The 18,041-nt window shown below is 45.8% G+C and overlaps 1 protein-coding gene across 7 annotated transcripts in view; it reads left to right on the top strand.

Moving 5' to 3' along the window:
• The window catches only part of KIF13A (kinesin family member 13A), a 207,169-nt gene extending 193,271 nt beyond the window's left edge, over positions 1–13,898 (top strand). For 4 of the 7 annotated variants that reach the window (XM_044259496.1, XM_044259478.1, XM_044259504.1 and 1 more), the window contains 5 exons: positions 1,080–1,191; positions 2,366–2,517; positions 3,040–3,144; positions 8,900–9,691; positions 12,271–13,898. In XM_044259496.1, the coding sequence (XP_044115431.1) occupies positions 1,080–1,191; positions 2,366–2,517; positions 3,040–3,144; positions 8,900–9,691; positions 12,271–12,291 (1,182 nt within the window). In that variant the 3' untranslated portion in view covers positions 12,292–13,898. The remainder of the gene's footprint in view (positions 1–1,079; positions 1,192–2,365; positions 2,518–3,039; positions 3,145–8,899; positions 9,692–12,270) is intronic. The other 3 variants (XM_044259521.1, XM_044259513.1, XM_044259487.1) reach the window with 2 other exon arrangements.
• Positions 13,899–18,041: the final 4,143 nt, after the last annotated feature.

Below are 18,041 nucleotides of genomic sequence, written 5' to 3'. Positions count from 1 at the left end.
TGCTAGGCACTCAGTGTTAACATTGAACCTAGCACATTTTTCCGTACTGGCATAGTACTACACCGAATTGAATATCTGTGTGTCCATGGGTCTAACTCAATGACTTAAACAAGTATTATATCAACTGAGGGTTCCTGGAGGGGGGGATGGGGTAACTGGGTGATGGCATTGGGGAGGGTATGCGTTGTAATGAGCACTGGGTATTATAAAGACTGGTGAACCTCACAAACCTTTTCCTCTGAAACCAATAACACCTTATATGTGAATTTAAAAAACAAACAGAAAAGTATTATATCTACCATCACAAAATCAGAATTAATTCAACTAGGAAAATTAGGTATTTTAAATTATGGATATTTTGCCACAGGGCCTTTCTTGGCAAATACTGCTTGGAGCATATATCGTATTTATGTTATTTGGCAAGGGACTGAGTGATTCAAAGAGCACAAGCGCGGGTTATGTCACCAAGAAGTTTAAAATCTAGTCTTTTAGGCAGCCAACTCCTGAGAAGTTGCTTAAGATTAAATAAGCTTATATGATGCACAAAGGGAGTTTTCTTTCCTTAGTGTACCTATACTTTATGCCGGTTTGATCCTTTTAAATCTCAGGTCTGGTTTGCCTGGGGCGATCTTAGTGTATACCAGCTACCCAGGCAAAATCATTAATGGAACCCACTCACTCCAAAAAGCATTTCACCGTGGTCTCTTAATTACCCAGTCACCCTAGATACATACCAAATTTATCAAGGTGGCTCCTGTTGCCGGGAAAGGGAGGAAAGTGGTTGGGACCTTAGGGATTCAGAAGGGGAGTCACTCCATTTGTAATGATTTTATTAAATTTTGGACAAATATGATAGGATATGAACATTAACACGCTAGTGGTACCCTGGGTCTGACCGTAGTTGTCATATTATTCAGTCATTTGTACTTTTCTAGATGTTTGAAATACTGTATAATGAAAGTAAAGAAGAACATAGAACATGTACTGGCATTTCAAAATAGGAAAAAAACTCAAATCTGGGCTTCACTTCCCATTTTAAAGGGACTTAATGATCGCTAACCCGTATCTTTCCCTTGTAGGGTTGGCTGGAGAACCAATTAGACATGTCTGACTATAGTTCCAGTTACCAAGATATAGCCTGTTACGGCACTTTGCCTAGGGACTCGCCTCGAAGGAGTAAAGAAAATAGTGGTGAGATTGTTTTTCTGTTTTCCTTTATAATTTCTTAGAGAAAGCATGAGGGGAAGTTCTTTTGTAGGTGGTGTTTAATAAGATAGGAACCTGAAATTCTAACATGCTGGATGAGTCTAAGAGAACGTGTCATGTTCACTTACTTCATTTCTTTTTGCATTGGAGTCGGCATATCATCCGATAATAAGAATGGGCTTTTTGTGTAGTGCTTCACAATTTTCAAATCATATTTTTCCCCACATCATTTCCTGAATTTGAACTCCCTTTTGAGACACAAGTCTTATGTGACGGTTAAACTTAGTTTTTTGTTTTTGTTTTTTTTTTTTTACCAAAAGAATACCCTGTGTAATGCTTTTGTACTCAAAAGATGTTTTTATAAGAATTCTTTGATTCCTAAAGCAGTTTCAAAAATGGTACCAGAAATGAGTTCAATCAGTGACAGCATTATTACTAACTGTATCATCTCCTGGTGCCCTGAAAGGAATAGCGTTCTTCAAAAACATGAATTAGCTGTTACAATGCACTGTATATTTTGCGGACTAAATGACATTGTACCAGTGAATTGGGAAGAAATACATTAGGAGGGAAAGAGGCCCCTAAAAGTAAGACATGAGTCAGGGCAGGAAAGCGGAATTTCTCTTCCTTAGTCAGACGGAAGTCAGGTGGCTTGAGGAAAAACGGGGCTCGCAAGAAAACGTATACAGTATCCATTCCTTGAATACTTATTGAGCCTCTACTTGCTATCCACAGTGAAAGATTCGAAAAGGTGCCATTCTAGATCCTGAAATGGAGCTGTGGAATGAGATACATAGAAAATAAGATATTGCAATGACAGAGTGCCCAAGTGCATGCAAGGGTCACAGACTCCAGGATTTCAGAGCAACGGACACCAGCACGAGTTGAAATCAGCCTCGTAGGCAGTGCTTCGGGGAAGGGGGCGGGCAGATCTTGAAAAGAAGTAGAAAATTCAGTTTCTGCTTTCTTCCGTGCTGCCCCGCCCTTGGCTGACTCTTTGTGACTCGGCCACCCCCTCTCCACTCTGGCCCACACCAGTTTCGGTCTTTAGCCAGATGTTAGCCGTGTTGATTTCTCTGTCGAACTGGATATTCCCATGGCTAGGGGATGCCCGTGCTTCTGGTGTGCCCGTCAATCCGTGCCTGTTTGTCTTCCCCAGGTTGTCCATCAGAGAACCCCCACGCCTTAACAGTCAGTCCTTTTAAAGCATTCTCTCCCCAGCCACCAAAGTTTTTCAGACCTTTAATGCCCGTGAAAGAGGAGCATAAGAAAAGGATAGCTCTGGAGGCCAGGCCACTCCTCAGCCAGGAGGTAAGTGCTGCTGGTCTTTGTAGGGGCGTGGGGGGGCGAGCAGGATCATGTTTGGGGGCTGTCGGGGGACGGGGCAGTAACCATGTCCATGGACGCATGTGGGTCCCCTGGGGACATGGCAGGATTTCTTGCATGGTGCCCTTGATGTTCTTTTCTGTGTGTTTCTGGCTTTTGGGAGTTTGGGTTTTTTGGGTTTGTTTTTGTTTTTTGTTTTTTGTTTTTTTAAATCTTCCAAGTGAGAGAGAGAGAGATGTTCCCTGGGTGTTTTGAATCTATGACAGGTTTTATTTATTTGTTTGTTGGCTTATTTTTACGTTAATAAAACCAAGGGTGCGATTGGCCGTGGCATGTGTGTAGTCTCGTCAGAGTCCCTTGGTGGTTGGACTGCAGCCTGCAAAACTGCGCTCCGCGCACGGGATTAGCAGTGTTTGCGTTGCTTTTCTAACTGGCACGTCCGTGCTGTGTGTTCCGGCTGTCGGCGTCTTCTGTATGTGATGCATCTGTGTGTCTTAACCTTTGCAGAGCATGCCTTCCCGTCAGGCACATAACCCGGGCTGCACTGTGCCCTCAGGAAGCAATGGCAGCAGCATGCCCGTAGAGCACAGTAGCAAACGGGACAGGAAGATTGTAAGTTCTGGAACCATGTCTGTCGTCTTGCCTGGTGGTGGGTGTGAGGCGCTTTCACAGACAATCATCCGAATCCTGTACAAGACGTGAAGAGAATGTACTGGGTCTTTGCTTTTTTTTTTTTTTTTTTCCTTTTTTTTTCTTTTCTTTAAATGTGATCACTGGTAATGAAATTTTGCATGAATGTGGCAATGATCTGTGATTTTTTTTCCCTAAGTGTTCATTCTGTTTTATTGATCTCTTTGCTCAGTAGCAACTTGCTTAGAAAGGGGGACAAGGCACTCTCACAGGTTCTAGTCTTTAAAAAGCGTAACCATGAGGTCACTGTCACTGATTCTGAATCTTTCTGATGTGCCCGTGCGTACTGAGCAGATTCTGAAGTTAATCTACCTAGAGGAGTTGCACTTACTCGGAGTGAGTACTCGTGCACTGAGCCGTGGTGTGTTTGAAAGCTCTCTCCTCATTGCCTGATGCCCTTGCCCAGCTCATTCTGTAGCTTGTAGCCCCCGCCGTCTATTTGCCATCTCAGGGAGCCCGTCCTCATTTGCTGCAAAATAGGGCCCAGCTCCGCTTCTGGGATGGCTTATCTGTACTTCAGCCACAGGTAGGTAGAAACTCTACCTGTAAAAGTCATTCCCCCAGCACTTGGTTTTCAAATTACAGATTAGAAAATAGTTTTTAAGACACTGTATACCAGGCACTTTGCATTATCAAAGATACCTCTTTAAAAAGGAAAAAAGCAAAACAAAACAAAACAGAACCTGTATTCTCAGGCCTGGAAACAGTTGTCTTCGTTTGTGTCTCAGCTTTCGCTTTCCCGTGGCTTCCTAAGTGTGAGTGTGGTCTGATCTGCAGGCAGTGCACGGGAGCTTTCCTCTCCCGGATGCAGCGTGGCAGACCCAGTCCCAAGACTCGCTGGTGGGAGGTCCTAATGGTTATTTCTAAAATGCGCTCTGCTGCACACTGTGTGACCCTAACCCGAACCGAACTTGGCTTTGCAGTCGGCCAGCCGTCTGCATGTTTGGAAGGCTGGCAGGTCCTCAGAAATGACCTTCTCATTCCTCCTGCCCACTGAGGTCAAAGAAAAGCCACCATTTCTCCCTCGCCTCTGTCCCTCTCCCCACCATTGCCTCTGTGTTCTCCTGGCCCCTCTATTCCAAGTCCCCATTGTAGTTCCTACTGGAGAAGAGGGTGACGTCAGCAGCCGCCCCGTATCTCTGAATCCTGATGAATTGCTAAGTCACTTACTTGACTTCCCCTGGCTTAATAAGGCAGCACCAAGGGCTAAAAAGGCCACGTGGGCAGCTTGTTACCCCTTCAAACACTCTGGCTCTCTGGCTGATGGGACCTGCCTGGTGGTTGATGGGGAACTTACCTCCATGTTGCACAAGTACTCAATTTACTCCTCTGTTACTGATAAATTTCGGTAGAACATCCCATCGAGAGACTGCTGGATGACTCTTCTGGGTCTGCCCAGCAGATGGCTTCCCTGTTGACAGTTTGCCTCATCGTTTACTTTCCTTGTAATGTTTTTAAATAAAACTCACCTTGGGGCTTTCAGCTAGCAGAGCGGAGGAGGGAACCAGCCTCCCGTAACTCAGCAGCTCTCAGCGGGGAGGCTGTGTGTGATCCAACACACCTTGAAGTCTGCTGAGCAGGTTTTGATGGTATCGTCTTTCTCGCTGGAGTCTTGAGCGGTCTGCCTCCATCCTCCTTAGAAATCTGACTCAGAACAACAGCAGCAACAAAATCTTTTTTAAAAGTGAGAAAGAAGGTTGCTCAGCTAGCTCAGTCGGAAGGATACGTGACTCTTGATTTCTGGGTCACGGAGTTCCAGCCCCAACTTGGGTGTAGAAATTGCTTAAATTTAAAAACCTACAAATTTTTTTTTTTTTAAATAAGAGAAAGAAATCAGTCTCATTACTCTTCATCTCCAAAACTCTGTTTGATTTATTTCAGATAGCATTTCCAGGATGTTTTGGTAGATTTTAATGATATTACTTGTTTGCTCTGAGGTTCTGTTTCTTTTCGGGAAGTTTACATTTTATTTCTCCTTTGGCAAATGGACAGAGGCTGCTTTATTTCTTTCTGTTTCTTTATTTCTTTGTTCTCCATTCACTCTCCTTCCTTTTCCATTCTTAAAAAATCAGAGTGTGAATCAGTGGTTTGGTCTGATCAAAGGAGGTTGAAATCATTTTTTACAGTTTCACATAAAATGTGGTATTCTATAGCTCCTCTTGATTCCTTTATTTTTTCTTACGTTCACTTAACCAACATCTAGTACGTCCTTAGTTTTTGATGGGTTCAATGCTACCCTTGATTCTTAAAGCAGCGTTTGTTGTCTCATTAGTTTGGGAAGATACACAACTGTACTTTGTGTCTTGTTTGAATAAGATAAAGGCAACAATACACCTTTGGAGTCCATCTTGTTTTTAAGTCATGAAGCAGAGAGAAGGGTAGAAAGGAAAGCACTTCTCCCTGGAGTCTTGCATAGACAGCGTATGGTTTATTTCTCCATTTTACAGAAGATGAAACAAAGGACTTGAGTGGCATGCCCAAGGTCTCCCAGTTACTGAGAGCAGAAGAAGGCCCCATCCCTCTACAGAATTGGGCTGACCCCAGTGACTTTAGGTGCTCCCGAAAATGGTGCCTTTTCGGTTGGCCTACTGCTGTTTCTGACCAGGGCTGCTAGCCTCCTAGCACCATGGACAGAAGTGCTGGAGCCTAGGCTGTTACCAGTCCTTCCAGAAAGAGAAGGTCTCCGTGCAGGACAAGTCCCCATTCCATTGGAAGCGAAAATCAGTTTAATCAAGTGAAACTCCTTACGGGGAGTCCCTGCTTTCATGAGGGTTTGGATCCCTTCTTAAAATCAAGCTGTTTCGTCTCTAGGTAAATAGTTGCATAAACCGAATTGCAAAAACCAAATCACAAAGACTGTAGCTATACAGGGGCTGGAGAGCTGGACTCCATGTGTCCCTTCTAGGGTTAGCGTTCTCGTGCTTTGTGTCCTTAAGACATAGTAGGAAGGTGCTAAGCTTAGTCTCCTTCCAGATGATGAGTGTTTCTGGAGAAGAACTTCTATCTAACCACATTCTCTTGAGGTGCAGTTTAAACCAATTAAGTGCTCTCCCCCCCACCCCTTGAAGGCAATAACTTGATAAACCTTCAGTCTGTTTACATGTTGGGAGACGTTTCAACTTTACTCAGTTTTCTTTTTTTCTGGAATTACTTGTCCCTACTCCACTAGCCTCTCTCTTTGGGTTGTTTCCCATCCCAAGTGCACAACTATGTGCTGATCCCGATTCGAACTTAATCTCTTGAGGCTTTTGCAGACTCTTCAGTTTTTCCCAAGCTCCTTCTAATCCTTTAGGAATAATTTTTTATCTTCACAAGTTTGACAAATGTGCACACACCTGTTTATATACAATAAACTCATGACTGAACATTTCATTCAGCAAAGCTGTATTTTAGGATAACAGGCCTTTCCTCAGTCTTCAGAAGAAATAACTCCAGGCATAAAAAGAGCTCCAGATTACGAATTCTCACATTCAGATTTTGTTTTTCTTAGAGCACCTAATTTACAGTAACTAATTACATCAAAGACTCCCAGTCTTGGGAAATTATATTTCTTTACCAGCATAAATCAGAAGGAAATATAAGGGGGAGGGGGCACCTGGCTGGCCGTCAGAAGAGCATGCTACTCTGACCGTTGATCTCAAGTGGTGAGGTCAAGCCCCACATTGGGCGTGGAGCCTACTTAAAAAGAAAAAAAGAAGAAAAAAAAAAAAAGGAAATGTAAGGATGCAAACACTAGAAATTCTGTTTTGAGTCTAAACACGTCAAGTAGAGAATCTATAAAATAGGCAAAATTACTGATTCAGTTCTGTCCAGTCTTTGCTCCTTTCCAAACTTTTCTCCCCCTCCCCCCCTCTAACAGGGCCCCCTAATGTGGAGGGTTGCTAAAAATAAGATGGCAAGATTTGCGTTGCCAAAAATTTTGTTTTGCCAGTTTCTGGAATTTGTATCGCTGATATTTGATACTCGCCTTTGATTAACAGCCCTGGAATTAAGACAGCTGATGCTTTTACGTAACGTATATTCAAGTTATTTTAAAAACTAAGGAACTAAAGAGGATTAAAGTACTGATTAGGTAGTTAACATCTTATGCAATAGAAATTATTACTCTGAAATTCAGTAGATGACATCGGTGTTCGCTTGTGAACCACTGTCTGCCGTAGCCTTCAAGCACGCTCTTCTCCTTCCCCAGCCTCTCTCTGTCCTCCTCGGCCTCTTGAAATGACGCCTAAGTGAGTGAGGTTAATGTTTTGGTTGCCAGTCTTCAGTCTCCCCGTTACTCTACTGAATCAACTTTCCATCCAGCGAGACAGGGTCCAGGATTGTTCCAAGAGCAAGGACCCAAAGCCGGGACACCCGGGGACCATGGCTGGTTTTGCTCCACCTGGTATTCCCAGTTCTTAGGACAGTGGCTGGCATGTAGTGGATGCCTGATGAGAACTCACTGAAAGTCATGTTTTAGGAGGAATATTTGCAATGTCTCCAGATGTTTATGAGGTTAATTAAAATGATGAGATAGTCATATCATTTTTTTCTTTTTTTTTATAAATATTTTATTTATTTATTTGAGAGAGATGGAGATAGTGAGCGAGCACAAGGGGGGAAAGAGGAGAAGCAGCAGACTCCCTGCTGAGTGGGGCGTGATTCCAGGACCTTGGGATTATGACCCGAGCCGAAGGCAGACCCTTAACCGACTGAGCTACCCAGGTGCCCCCATTTTTTTTTTTTTTCTTTTTAAGTAAGCTCTGCATGTAAGGTGGGGCTCGAACTCATGGCCTCGAGACCAAGAGCCAATTGCTCTACTGACTGAGCCAGCCAGGTGCCGTTTGTCATTTATTTCTATTTGAACAGAAAACACCCTTATGCTTCATGCTGTTTTCCACCACATACAGAGGAATCGTCCCTTCAGGGACTGGCTGGGGCATTGAGAATACCCCCTTCTGTGTGGGTGTACCGGTCTTTACAAACAGAATTCTAAAGCTGTTTGACACAGATACTCCGTGACGTCTCAGTACCTTCCTCACCTTCTGGTAAATCCTCTATCCCTGCTTCTCCAAACCCCTAGAAAGTGTTAACGGTAAGACTGTTAGTATTTCACAGCCTTACGGTGTTTCATATAACACTGGGAACCAGTGTTGAAATTGGCGTTCTTTGCTCTTTTTGCTGTTGAGGTCTTGATTTTGCTGCCCTCTCCCCCCCATAAAATATCAGAAATCTTCTACAGAGTACCTTACTCACCTGCCCTTGGCTTCCCAAAGTGAGGATTGTGAGAACAAAATGAAGCAACGGCTTTTCTCTGCCTCCGTCTGCCCCCCTCCTTCTTTAATACCAAAAGGGAAAACATCACAACTGAACACCATCATTAATTAATATTAATTAAAGTCTCCTGCACCTAAGCCAGTGAAGCAGGCATTTCCAGTCAGCACTGAGTGAGCACAGAAGAAATAAATCTCCTCTGTATTAGGTGATAATGGGTTTAGGCTCACAGATCTCTGAGCATAATGTACTTGTAGGCACAGTAGGTGACAGAATTTAACCAAACTCAGAAAGAAAGAGGAAAAAAAAAAAAACCACTAAACATGTGAATGTGAATGGCTTTAATGGGAATATATTTGAAACCTGTCTCGACAATAAACTCCCTGAAAGGCGCTAATGAGTGACTTTACCTTCATTGCTACAGGACTCCGAGGAGGAGGAAAGTGACCTGGAAGCACTTAACAGGAAGCTGATAGGTTCACAGCCTTATGTACCTGTGGAGTTTGCTGACTTCAGTGTTTACAACGCCAGCCTGGAGAACAGGGAGTGGTTTTCTTCTAAAGTCGATTTGATGAACTCGCGGGTCTTGGAGAAAGAAGTGTCCCGCAGCCCCACCGCCAGCAGCATTACCAGCGGGTACTTCTCCCACAGTGCCTCCAATGCCACGCTGTCCGACATGGCGGTCCCTGCCAGTGACAGCTCAGACCAGCTAGCCGCGCAGACAAAGGATGCGGACTCCAGTGAGCATTACGGGCCGTCTCTCGCGCACGATTTCAGACCGTCCTCCAGCAAAGACTCGACAGAATTAGAAAGAGGCTTGGTGAAAGAGAAGATAACTTCGGTGCCACTCAAGGAAAACAGTGCCTTAGCCAAAGGGAGCCCATTGCCCCAAAGCATCCCTGAAAAAAATCCCCAAATCCTCTGTAGGACTGGCTCCTGTTCAGAACAAGAGGCGTGCTCCGGCAGAAATGGCCAGCCAGCCAGAGAGTTCTACCCCGGGGAAGTGACCGTAGAACACACCACAAAGATCCTTGAGGACCATTCTTTCACAGAGTTTATGGGTGTATCCGATGGGAAAGATTTTGAGGGTTTGACAGATCCTTCTGCTGGAGAGCTTTCGAGTAGAAGAAACCTACCAAATAAAACGGACCAGAAGAGTATCTCAGACGGGCCGCAGGACCCTGCCCATCTGCATTCCTCGGCAGAGAGTGACCAGGTAATACATTCCAGGGGCCGTCCTTTGTCGTCCATGTCGGTGAGGCTGCCTGATGGTGCACCAAGGCCCAGAGGCGCCCCGCCCGGGGACACAGGAGGAGAGGGGGACTGCAGCGCTGCTGACAGGGAGCCCGGGCCCCCAGGGAGCAGGCTCGCTCACTCGGCTGCCCAGCTGGCTCCGTGGGGCTGGGCGCCTGCTCCCGCCGGCTCCGAGTACAACGTCAGAATACAGAGACTGCTGGCATTTCTGGCTGGCCTGTGGCTTGATGCCGAATAAGGATCATTGAGTCTCCTGTGCATTCCCAGAGATGCTTAATTACAGGCTGTCCCAAGGCATTCAGATCACATCCATCCTATTTCATCAAATCTGTAATTTCTGTAATTTTTAGATAAACCGTTGTTTTATGTATTACTACCAAAACCACTTCCAATTACACTGCAGCACCCCAGTAATTGTCAGACACGTCCCAGTTTCAGACACATTAAAAAGGGGTGAAGGGGGGCACGCATCGCAGAATGGATTGAAAAAACAGTCACTTGGTGCCCAGCGTCATTGAAGTTTGGGCTTTAGAAGTTAGCGGGTTGGTTTACTTTGAGGTTGCATTTTATAGTTCCATCGTTTAATTTTTTAGTTTAATTCCTAAACTAATGGAGCAAAATGCATGTTTGCCAACGGTACTGGTGGGAAGAGCAAACGATGCAGATAGGACATTGCCCGCTTCTGAGGGCTCTTCCCCAGAGCTTCCCCTTCGGGATGAACATTTTGGTCCCACACCCCCACTGCAGCTGTGCGAGGGCTTTGAGAGTTCCAGAGCGGAGCAGAACAAAGCTCGGACAGAACGAGAAGGATAATCTAGGAAGGTCATCATGCTGCCGTTCGGTCTCTGCTTGTTCAGGAAGTGATTCCGGTTTGGTGGCTTTTGCCCCACAAACTTTAACTCCCTTTGCATACCAGCCCTTAAAATTTCTGTGCGTGTCACCTACACAGCACACCCCTCCCTACACTGCAAAAACCTACAGAGGGATTCCTTACAATTAAAAAATAAAAGACTTTTTGCCCCCCAACATAAGGCTAGGAGTAAAGTGACTTGTGACTGTCCTTGGAAACAGAATTTTCGTTGGTGTTGGTCTTCGGCTTCCTCTACCCTGGTCTTCAGGCAAGCCTGCCCCGCTGGCCTGATCGGCCTGTCAGTCCAGTCCCTCTTGCAAGAATTCTTGTCCAAGGGCTGTTTCTTCCCCCTCGAACAGTGCTTCTCTCTCTCTCTTTTTTTTTTTTTTTTTAAAGATTTTATTTATTTATTTGAGAGAGAGAGACAGTGAGAGAGAGCATGAGCGAGGAGAAGGTCAGAGAGCGAAGCAGACTCCCCATGGAGCTGGGAGCCCGATGTGGGATTCGATCCCGGGACTCCAGGATCACGCCCTGAGCCGAAGGCAGTCGTCCAACCAACTGAGCCACCCAGGCGTCCCATCTCTCTCTCTTTTTTTAAAAGATTTAATTGATTTATTTGAGAGAGAGTATGAGAAGGTGGAGAGGGAGGAGCATAGTCCCCACTGAGCGGAGAGCCTGACCGGTTACTTGATCCCAGGACCCTGGGATCACAACCTGAGCCGAAAGCAGTTGCTTAACCGACTGAGCCACCCCAGGCGTCCCCGAGTCGTGCCCCTCCAGTGTAAATGTGCAGCCGACTCACCGAGCAGAATCCAAGGCCCCAGGTCGCTGCCCTCTCACTGGACGTTCTGCTTCAGTGCGGGGTTAGAGCGGAGGCTCGGGTTCCCACCCTCTGCCGCAGTGACGGGGCGTCTGAAGGCTGCCCTGGGAAAAGCCGGGGCCACAGGGGAGGAAGCGGCAACAGTCCCTCCTCCCATTCCATTGCTTGATTGTTTAGAACCAGCAAACAGGAACAGTACCTGATTTTTGTTTTCAGAGGCTCTAGAGGAGTGTTTTCCTGCCGAAGATCCTGCTTTAAAAGTAGAATTTAACAAAAATATTTGCGGTTATCAGGGTCATGTGGGATTATGGCAATTCTTTTTCTTTTTTTTCTTTTTTTTAAATTGCATTAGTATTTTTGTTATAATACTCTTGGGTTTTAGTAAGTTGCCATAACAATTTTTTACCTTAGCTTTGGGTCTTACTGTCATTACTTTTCCCAGAAGCCACTCCTCCAAGCTAGGTTTCTCCCTCGTAGAGTGGAAATCCTAGAACTGGATTCCATAATGAATCAGATCCTGTGGGTCCCTTCCGGGAGAGCCCCTGTGTGTGGTGGGTGATGTCCCACTGAGTGGTCCCTGTGTGTGCGTGCGTGCGTGCGTGTGTGTTAGAGTTGGGGGAGGGGAGCCCTGTGTGTGTGTGCGTGTGTGTGTATGTTAGAGTTGGGGGAGGGGATCCCTGTGTGTGCGTGTGTGCATGTGTGCGCGTGTTAGAGTTGGGAGAGGGGGGCCCTATGTGTGTGTGTGTGTCCGTGTGTGTGTGTGCTAGGGGTGGGAGGCCCTGTGTGTATGTGTGTCTGTCTGTCTCTCTGTCTGTGGAGTTGGGGGTGGGGGGTTCCAGAGCTTGAGCTAACCAGCCTCTCTGCTTTCTAGGGCAGCACGACTGCTCGGTGAAAGGCAGCCCACGCTTCCTCGCAGGCCACGGCCTCTTTGCTCCTGTCGCCCTGTGGAAGCACCAGCACCGTCTTTAAAACCTGCTGCGGCCCAGCCGGGGACCTCAGACCAGCGTGGAGAAGCCGTGTGCTCCGTGGGCCACCTGCTTTCTCCTCCCGAGCTGGGGGCAGCAGCACTTTGTCACTCGGGTGAATCGGCAGCCTCGGCCTTTCCAGAAAGTCAGAGAACTGAAAATCCCGGATTGAATTAAGTGGCAGTATTTTTGTTTTGCACTTAACTACTACACACACCCACTGTGTAGAAACCTCCACAGAGTCAAACAAACTCTATTCTTGTACAACTAATTTTAATCAGTTCTTACTGTAGAATCTGGAGTCAATGCTCTTTTTTTTTTTTTTATAAATAATATATATGATGTATATGAAATGTATATCTATGTATGTCTGTTCGGAGACAGACAATACTGCACATGAAAATGCAGATATAAGTGGTTTGTAGAAAATCATAAGGTACTGGACTTGGATACACAGCAACTTAGGTAATCCCCCACTAGACGCGCAGATGGAAAAGATGGGCTTGCCTAAGAACAAGGTTGCAAATCCCTCTTTGCAAAAAAGATTCCAGAAGGCCGTTCTTTACAACCAAAGAACTTACGTAAGACTGAACGTGTCTGCTGTCCGTTCTTATTTCGTGTGTACACATATGTCCGACTGCAAGTTCGGTGCCATGTCCCCCTTGGCGACCAGGCCCCTTGTACCTAGCTGTGTTCTGTCCCGTTTCATAAGCACACTGAGAAACCCCACAGCGATACTCCGTGGTCTCCCGCCGGCCCAGCCCCTGCCGACGTGACCCGGGATCGTAACTGTTGACCGTGCCGGGGGCTCTTCTGACTCCAGCCATCCTTGTCCCTCGGTGTGGCCTGGCTGGGCAGGTGGGATGCGGAGAGCAGTATTACTGTAGGAAAACACGAGAACACGCCTGGAGTTGGGTGTGGGGAGGGAAGGGATGCTGATTTTTTGTCTTTTTGTGGGGTGTTTTGTTTGTTTGTTTTCCCTGCTTCGGTTCGGGAGGTTTCGTTGTGTGGTTTTGCTGTTAATTATTTTACTTCAGTTCTGGAAAACGCTGAGGAACTAGGATGAGCTCTGCGGGCCACAGGTGCCCGCTTCGCCACGGTTGCAGCGGATGGGGGAGCACGGAGCGCCCCGCCGTCCGCACCCTCGCTTGCAGAGTCCCCCTGCCGACGGAGATATCGGAGGATGACGTGTGTGGGGATTCCGGCCGGAGGCCTTCGCGCTCCTGTCTGTAGAAGCCCGTGGATCGCACAGCAGTACCTGCCTGCGGGACGGAGAGAATGCGTACAGCCTGCTGTACCTTTTTCTTTACGTTCTCAGCATCAGTAAACGAGTAAGATTTTGGAGACGCTAATGAAAAGCTGCTGTTCATGATTTTCTGTATAGTGAGCCGACTGTAGTATTTTACTATTGTCTGTTTAAAAAAACAAACTGTAATTTATATCCCCTTTCAACTTTATTGTATTTAATTGGTACAGATTGTGTGTGTGTGTGTGGATGTGTGTGTGTGTTTTAGAATACAGACTGTCTAATTCAGATTTTAAAACATCCGTGGTTTGTCTTCAATAACTCTACCACTAGCTACAGACCTGACTTCCCATGTTCGTATGTGTATGCATCTAGCCTGAGCAGAAGTAGTAACAGCCGGCATGCATTGAGGGTTTACTGTGTACCGGGCACCGTTCCCAGCCTTCACTCTTTGTCATCTTGCTTAATCCTCACAGCAGTGGGTGCCGTGGGTGCTGCTGTTATGAAGTGTTTGATGGCAGAAAACCAAGGCAGAGGAGTGGGTGAGCGGGAAGGTGGCCTGCTTGCCTCAGTCTCCTCCCCGTGTCCTGTCTGGTGACATGTCCTGGAAGAGCAGCCTCTGGAGGATGGGGCACCTTCAGAGTGCAGAAGGGTTGGGCCGGTCTCACAGGTTCCGGACTGACCAACTAATGTGACATCTGCAGCAGACAGACCGTGGGGTGTCTTTTTTTTTTCCCCTTTTTTTTTTTTTTTTTTTTTTTTTAGAGAGAGCGATCGAGCAAAAGCACAGTGTGGGGAGAAGGAGAAGCAAACTCCCCGCTGAGCCCGAAGCCCTACGCAGGACTTGATCCTAGGACCCTGAGATCATGACCTGAGCCGAAGACAGACGCTTAACCAACTGAGCCACTCGGGTGTCCCACGGATAGACGAGTGTCCTACATAGACTTCCGGGAAAAAGTACAGAGCAGGGAAAGTCCAAAGTTACTTGAATTCCATAGCATAGGATTGAGGGAGGAGAACAACTATTGAATATTTAGATAAATGGTGACTACAAATAGAATTCAAGACAAAATGAGCAAATTGTCATTCCTTCTGCTAGCATGAAATCTACAGGTCTTTGGTCATCAGCTTTGTTATTATGATTTGGGGAGAGAAAACTGGTTTTAGCTTGTGGGATAGTTAAATACAGGCATGTGTTTAACAGCTAACTTCCAGAATTACTCACATTTGCTTGTAGTTATTTGGACACACATTATCATAATGAAAATGTAGCCTTGCATTCTTAGGGCACCAACTGACAGGAAGAATGACTTCCTAAAAATACCTTCAGAGTTAAGTAAAAGCAAGATAATAATTCTACTTACCTTGCTCTGATCAGTACTTATTTTGAAAATTACAATATTTAGGTTTTTTTAACGACTTGGGGGAAGGAAAAAAGAGCCAACTAATGACCTGATGGATCTTTATTTCTAAAAAGTAAAGCTTTCTGGTCACATCATGAAGAAGTCCTGAAAAAAGATGTAATTGAGTAAGAGTTCTTGCTTTCTGGACCCCCAAAATAGAAAAGGTGCTCCCCGTGCACAGGCGTCTAGAGAATGTTTGTGTTCATCCTTGAACTTGCTACTAGCATGAGTTTCTTTCCGTAACACTAAGTCCACCTCCTACATTTTTAAAAAAAGACTTTTATTTATTTATTTGACAGAGCCCAAACAGGGAGAGCGGTAGGCGGAGGGAGGATGCGGGACTCAATCCTAGAACCCTGGGATCGTGACCTGAGCCGAAGGCAGACGCCCAACCAACTGAGCCACCCAGGCGCTCCTGCGTTCTACATTTAAAAACAAGTCAGCCTGCAATACGCAGGTGTTCGAAGCTGGAGGGAAGGGAGGATGTTCTAAAGCCCGACAGTCTCCCTCCAGAGGGCCGGGCATGACAACCCAGCCCTTGAGTGGGGAACCAGGAACAGAGTGGGCCCCGCAGGAATGCCAAGCTGGCCGGCGAGCTCTGCCCTTCAGAACATTATGAACTGGAACAAAAACATAATTCAAACTGCTGAAATTCAACCAGCTCATCCCCTGAGATGAGGGGAAAAGTCATTGTAGATCTGAGTGCCACTTAACGGTCATCCCCCGACCCCCAAGATCCACTGAATTATTTTAAGTTGAAATAAAACTTAGTCTTTATCTTTCAGATGTTCTGGGGCGTGTAATCACCTCGGTGTTCTCTTGGAAAAACAAGTTATTTTTGCCCTCTCTGAAGCTCGTTGCATTGCCACAGTTCTTAGAAGACGTTAGCTCCCTCCAGACGATGTTTCGGGTGACCCCAGCACCATAACGAGAGAGCCCAGCTGGCAACAGCCACCATGTCGGAGCTTGCTGTAGGTTTTCTCTGTGCCAGATTGCGCCCGAGAAAGGAACTCTTGACTCTTTATGGCACCCTATTCGTGAAGACAGTGAGAGGCTGATTAATAGAACGATGAATGTTTTACAAACATTCAAAGATGAATGTTGTACAAAGAAAGTACAAAGACTTTCTTTAAAGTCTTTAAAATTGGAGACTCTGGAAGAAAATCAACTTGAGGAGGGAAAAAAAAGATCCGGTTTGGTTTTAGAATAGTATAAACCAACTCAACCCCTTCACCATACCTGAAACACCCGTGACTAGATTTTTTTTCTTTTTAAAGATTTTATTTATTTGATAGACCGCGAGAGAGGAAGCGCAAGCAGGGGGAGTGGGAGAGGGAGAAGCAGGCTTCCTGCTGGGCAGGAGCTGGATATGGGGCTCGATCCCAGGACCTCGGGATCATGACCTGAGCCAAAGGCAGACACTTAAGGACTGAGCCACCCAGGCGCCCCAAACTACTTAGATTTTAAAACTGGAACACATGGGTGTTTGTAACAACTTCAAACCATTATTTTGGCTCTTCAGTCTCCTCAATAGCTGCCTGAACCAAACCACACACACACGTCTTTACGTTGCTGGGCTTTGGGGAATAGCACAGTAGAGTAGATGTATTTTTCTTTGACTAAGAATCCAAGCCAAAAACCACACCTTCATGTAATTGATTAGTCACCCTTGTTGACCCAGCATAATCTGGACCTTGTGCACAACCACAAATAAGCCAAGCTGCTTAAAAGCGCCAGAGTTAAAATACTAGCCCCAGCAACTGCCAAGAAAGGAGCATTTCACCAAGAATGAAGCTGTAAGATGTAGCCTCACGTGCCTTCAGGACTGTCCTACTGATGCTGTGAGTGCCAGCTTCCCACTTCTCCCCTAGTCCTTTTACATGTAGAGGCATGTATTTGTGAGAAAGCTAGAGTGTTAGTTACCTATTGCAGCAAAATGAAGTACCCTTCAGCTCAGCAGTTTAAAATAGCCACAACCGGGATGCCTGGGTGGCTCAGTGGGTTGGACGACTGCCTTCGGCTCAGGTCATGATCCTGAGTCCCAGGATCGAGTCCCGCATCGGGCTCCCAGCTCCGCGGGGAGTCTGCTTCTCTCTCTGACCTTCTCCTCCCTCATGTTCTCTCTCTCTCACTGTCTCTCTCTCAAATAAATAACTAAAATCTTTAAAAATAAATAAATAAAAATAAATAAATAAATAAATAAACTAGCCACAACCATCTCATGCGATTTCTGTGGGTCCGGAATTCAGGAGCGGGCAGCTCTAGGTGGTTCTGGCTACAGTTTGCTCAGAAGTGGTAGTTGGGATGTCAGAGCTGCCATCGTCATCCGAAGGCTTGCCTGAGACCACTTGCTCGCTGGGAGACCCCCTCCGTGCTCTCTGTGTGTCCTCATCACGTGGCAGCTGGCTTCCCCAGGGACTGGTCCTGGAGGTCACACAGAAGCCACCTTGCTTTTATGTCTTGGACTCACAAATCACACTGTCACTTCCATCGCATTCTACTCATTCAAGTGAGTCACTAGAGCAGCCCCACTGAAAGGAAGGAAATGAGGCTCTTCCCCAGAAAAGAGGAATGTCTAAGTATTTGTGGACATTTTTTTTTTTTTTTGGTGGACATATTTTTAAATCTCCGTAAGTAGTTAAGGGTTACACCACTGAGGCTTTGGGCCAGAGCAAAGCTAGCTAGAACTTAGGAGTGAATGTAGGAACTCACTCTTATTCATATAAGCAGTAAGATGAAAAGGAAAGCCACATTTTCATGGAATAAAAGACATTAGTAAAAAAGTGAAAATATTAGGATTGTTTGAATGTGTGAGTTATAGCCAGTAATGAAACCACACCAATATTCCCGGCAGAGGCAAATGATCAGAAACTACCATGTTTCTATTTATAGTTACATTTTCACATTTGATTCTTTTCAGATTTGCTTCATTAGCAGCACAAGCACATGAATATATTCGATGGTTTTCCTCAAAATAGGAAATGAATCTTAGGAAAGTCAATCCCATCTTATTAAGGCAAGTAATGGT

The sequence above is a fragment of the Neovison vison genome, chromosome 1 (genome assembly GCF_020171115.1).
Source record: "Neovison vison isolate M4711 chromosome 1, ASM_NN_V1, whole genome shotgun sequence".
NCBI lineage: Eukaryota > Metazoa > Chordata > Mammalia > Carnivora > Mustelidae > Neogale > Neogale vison.
This window is presented reverse-complemented; position numbering and strand designations above follow the sequence as displayed.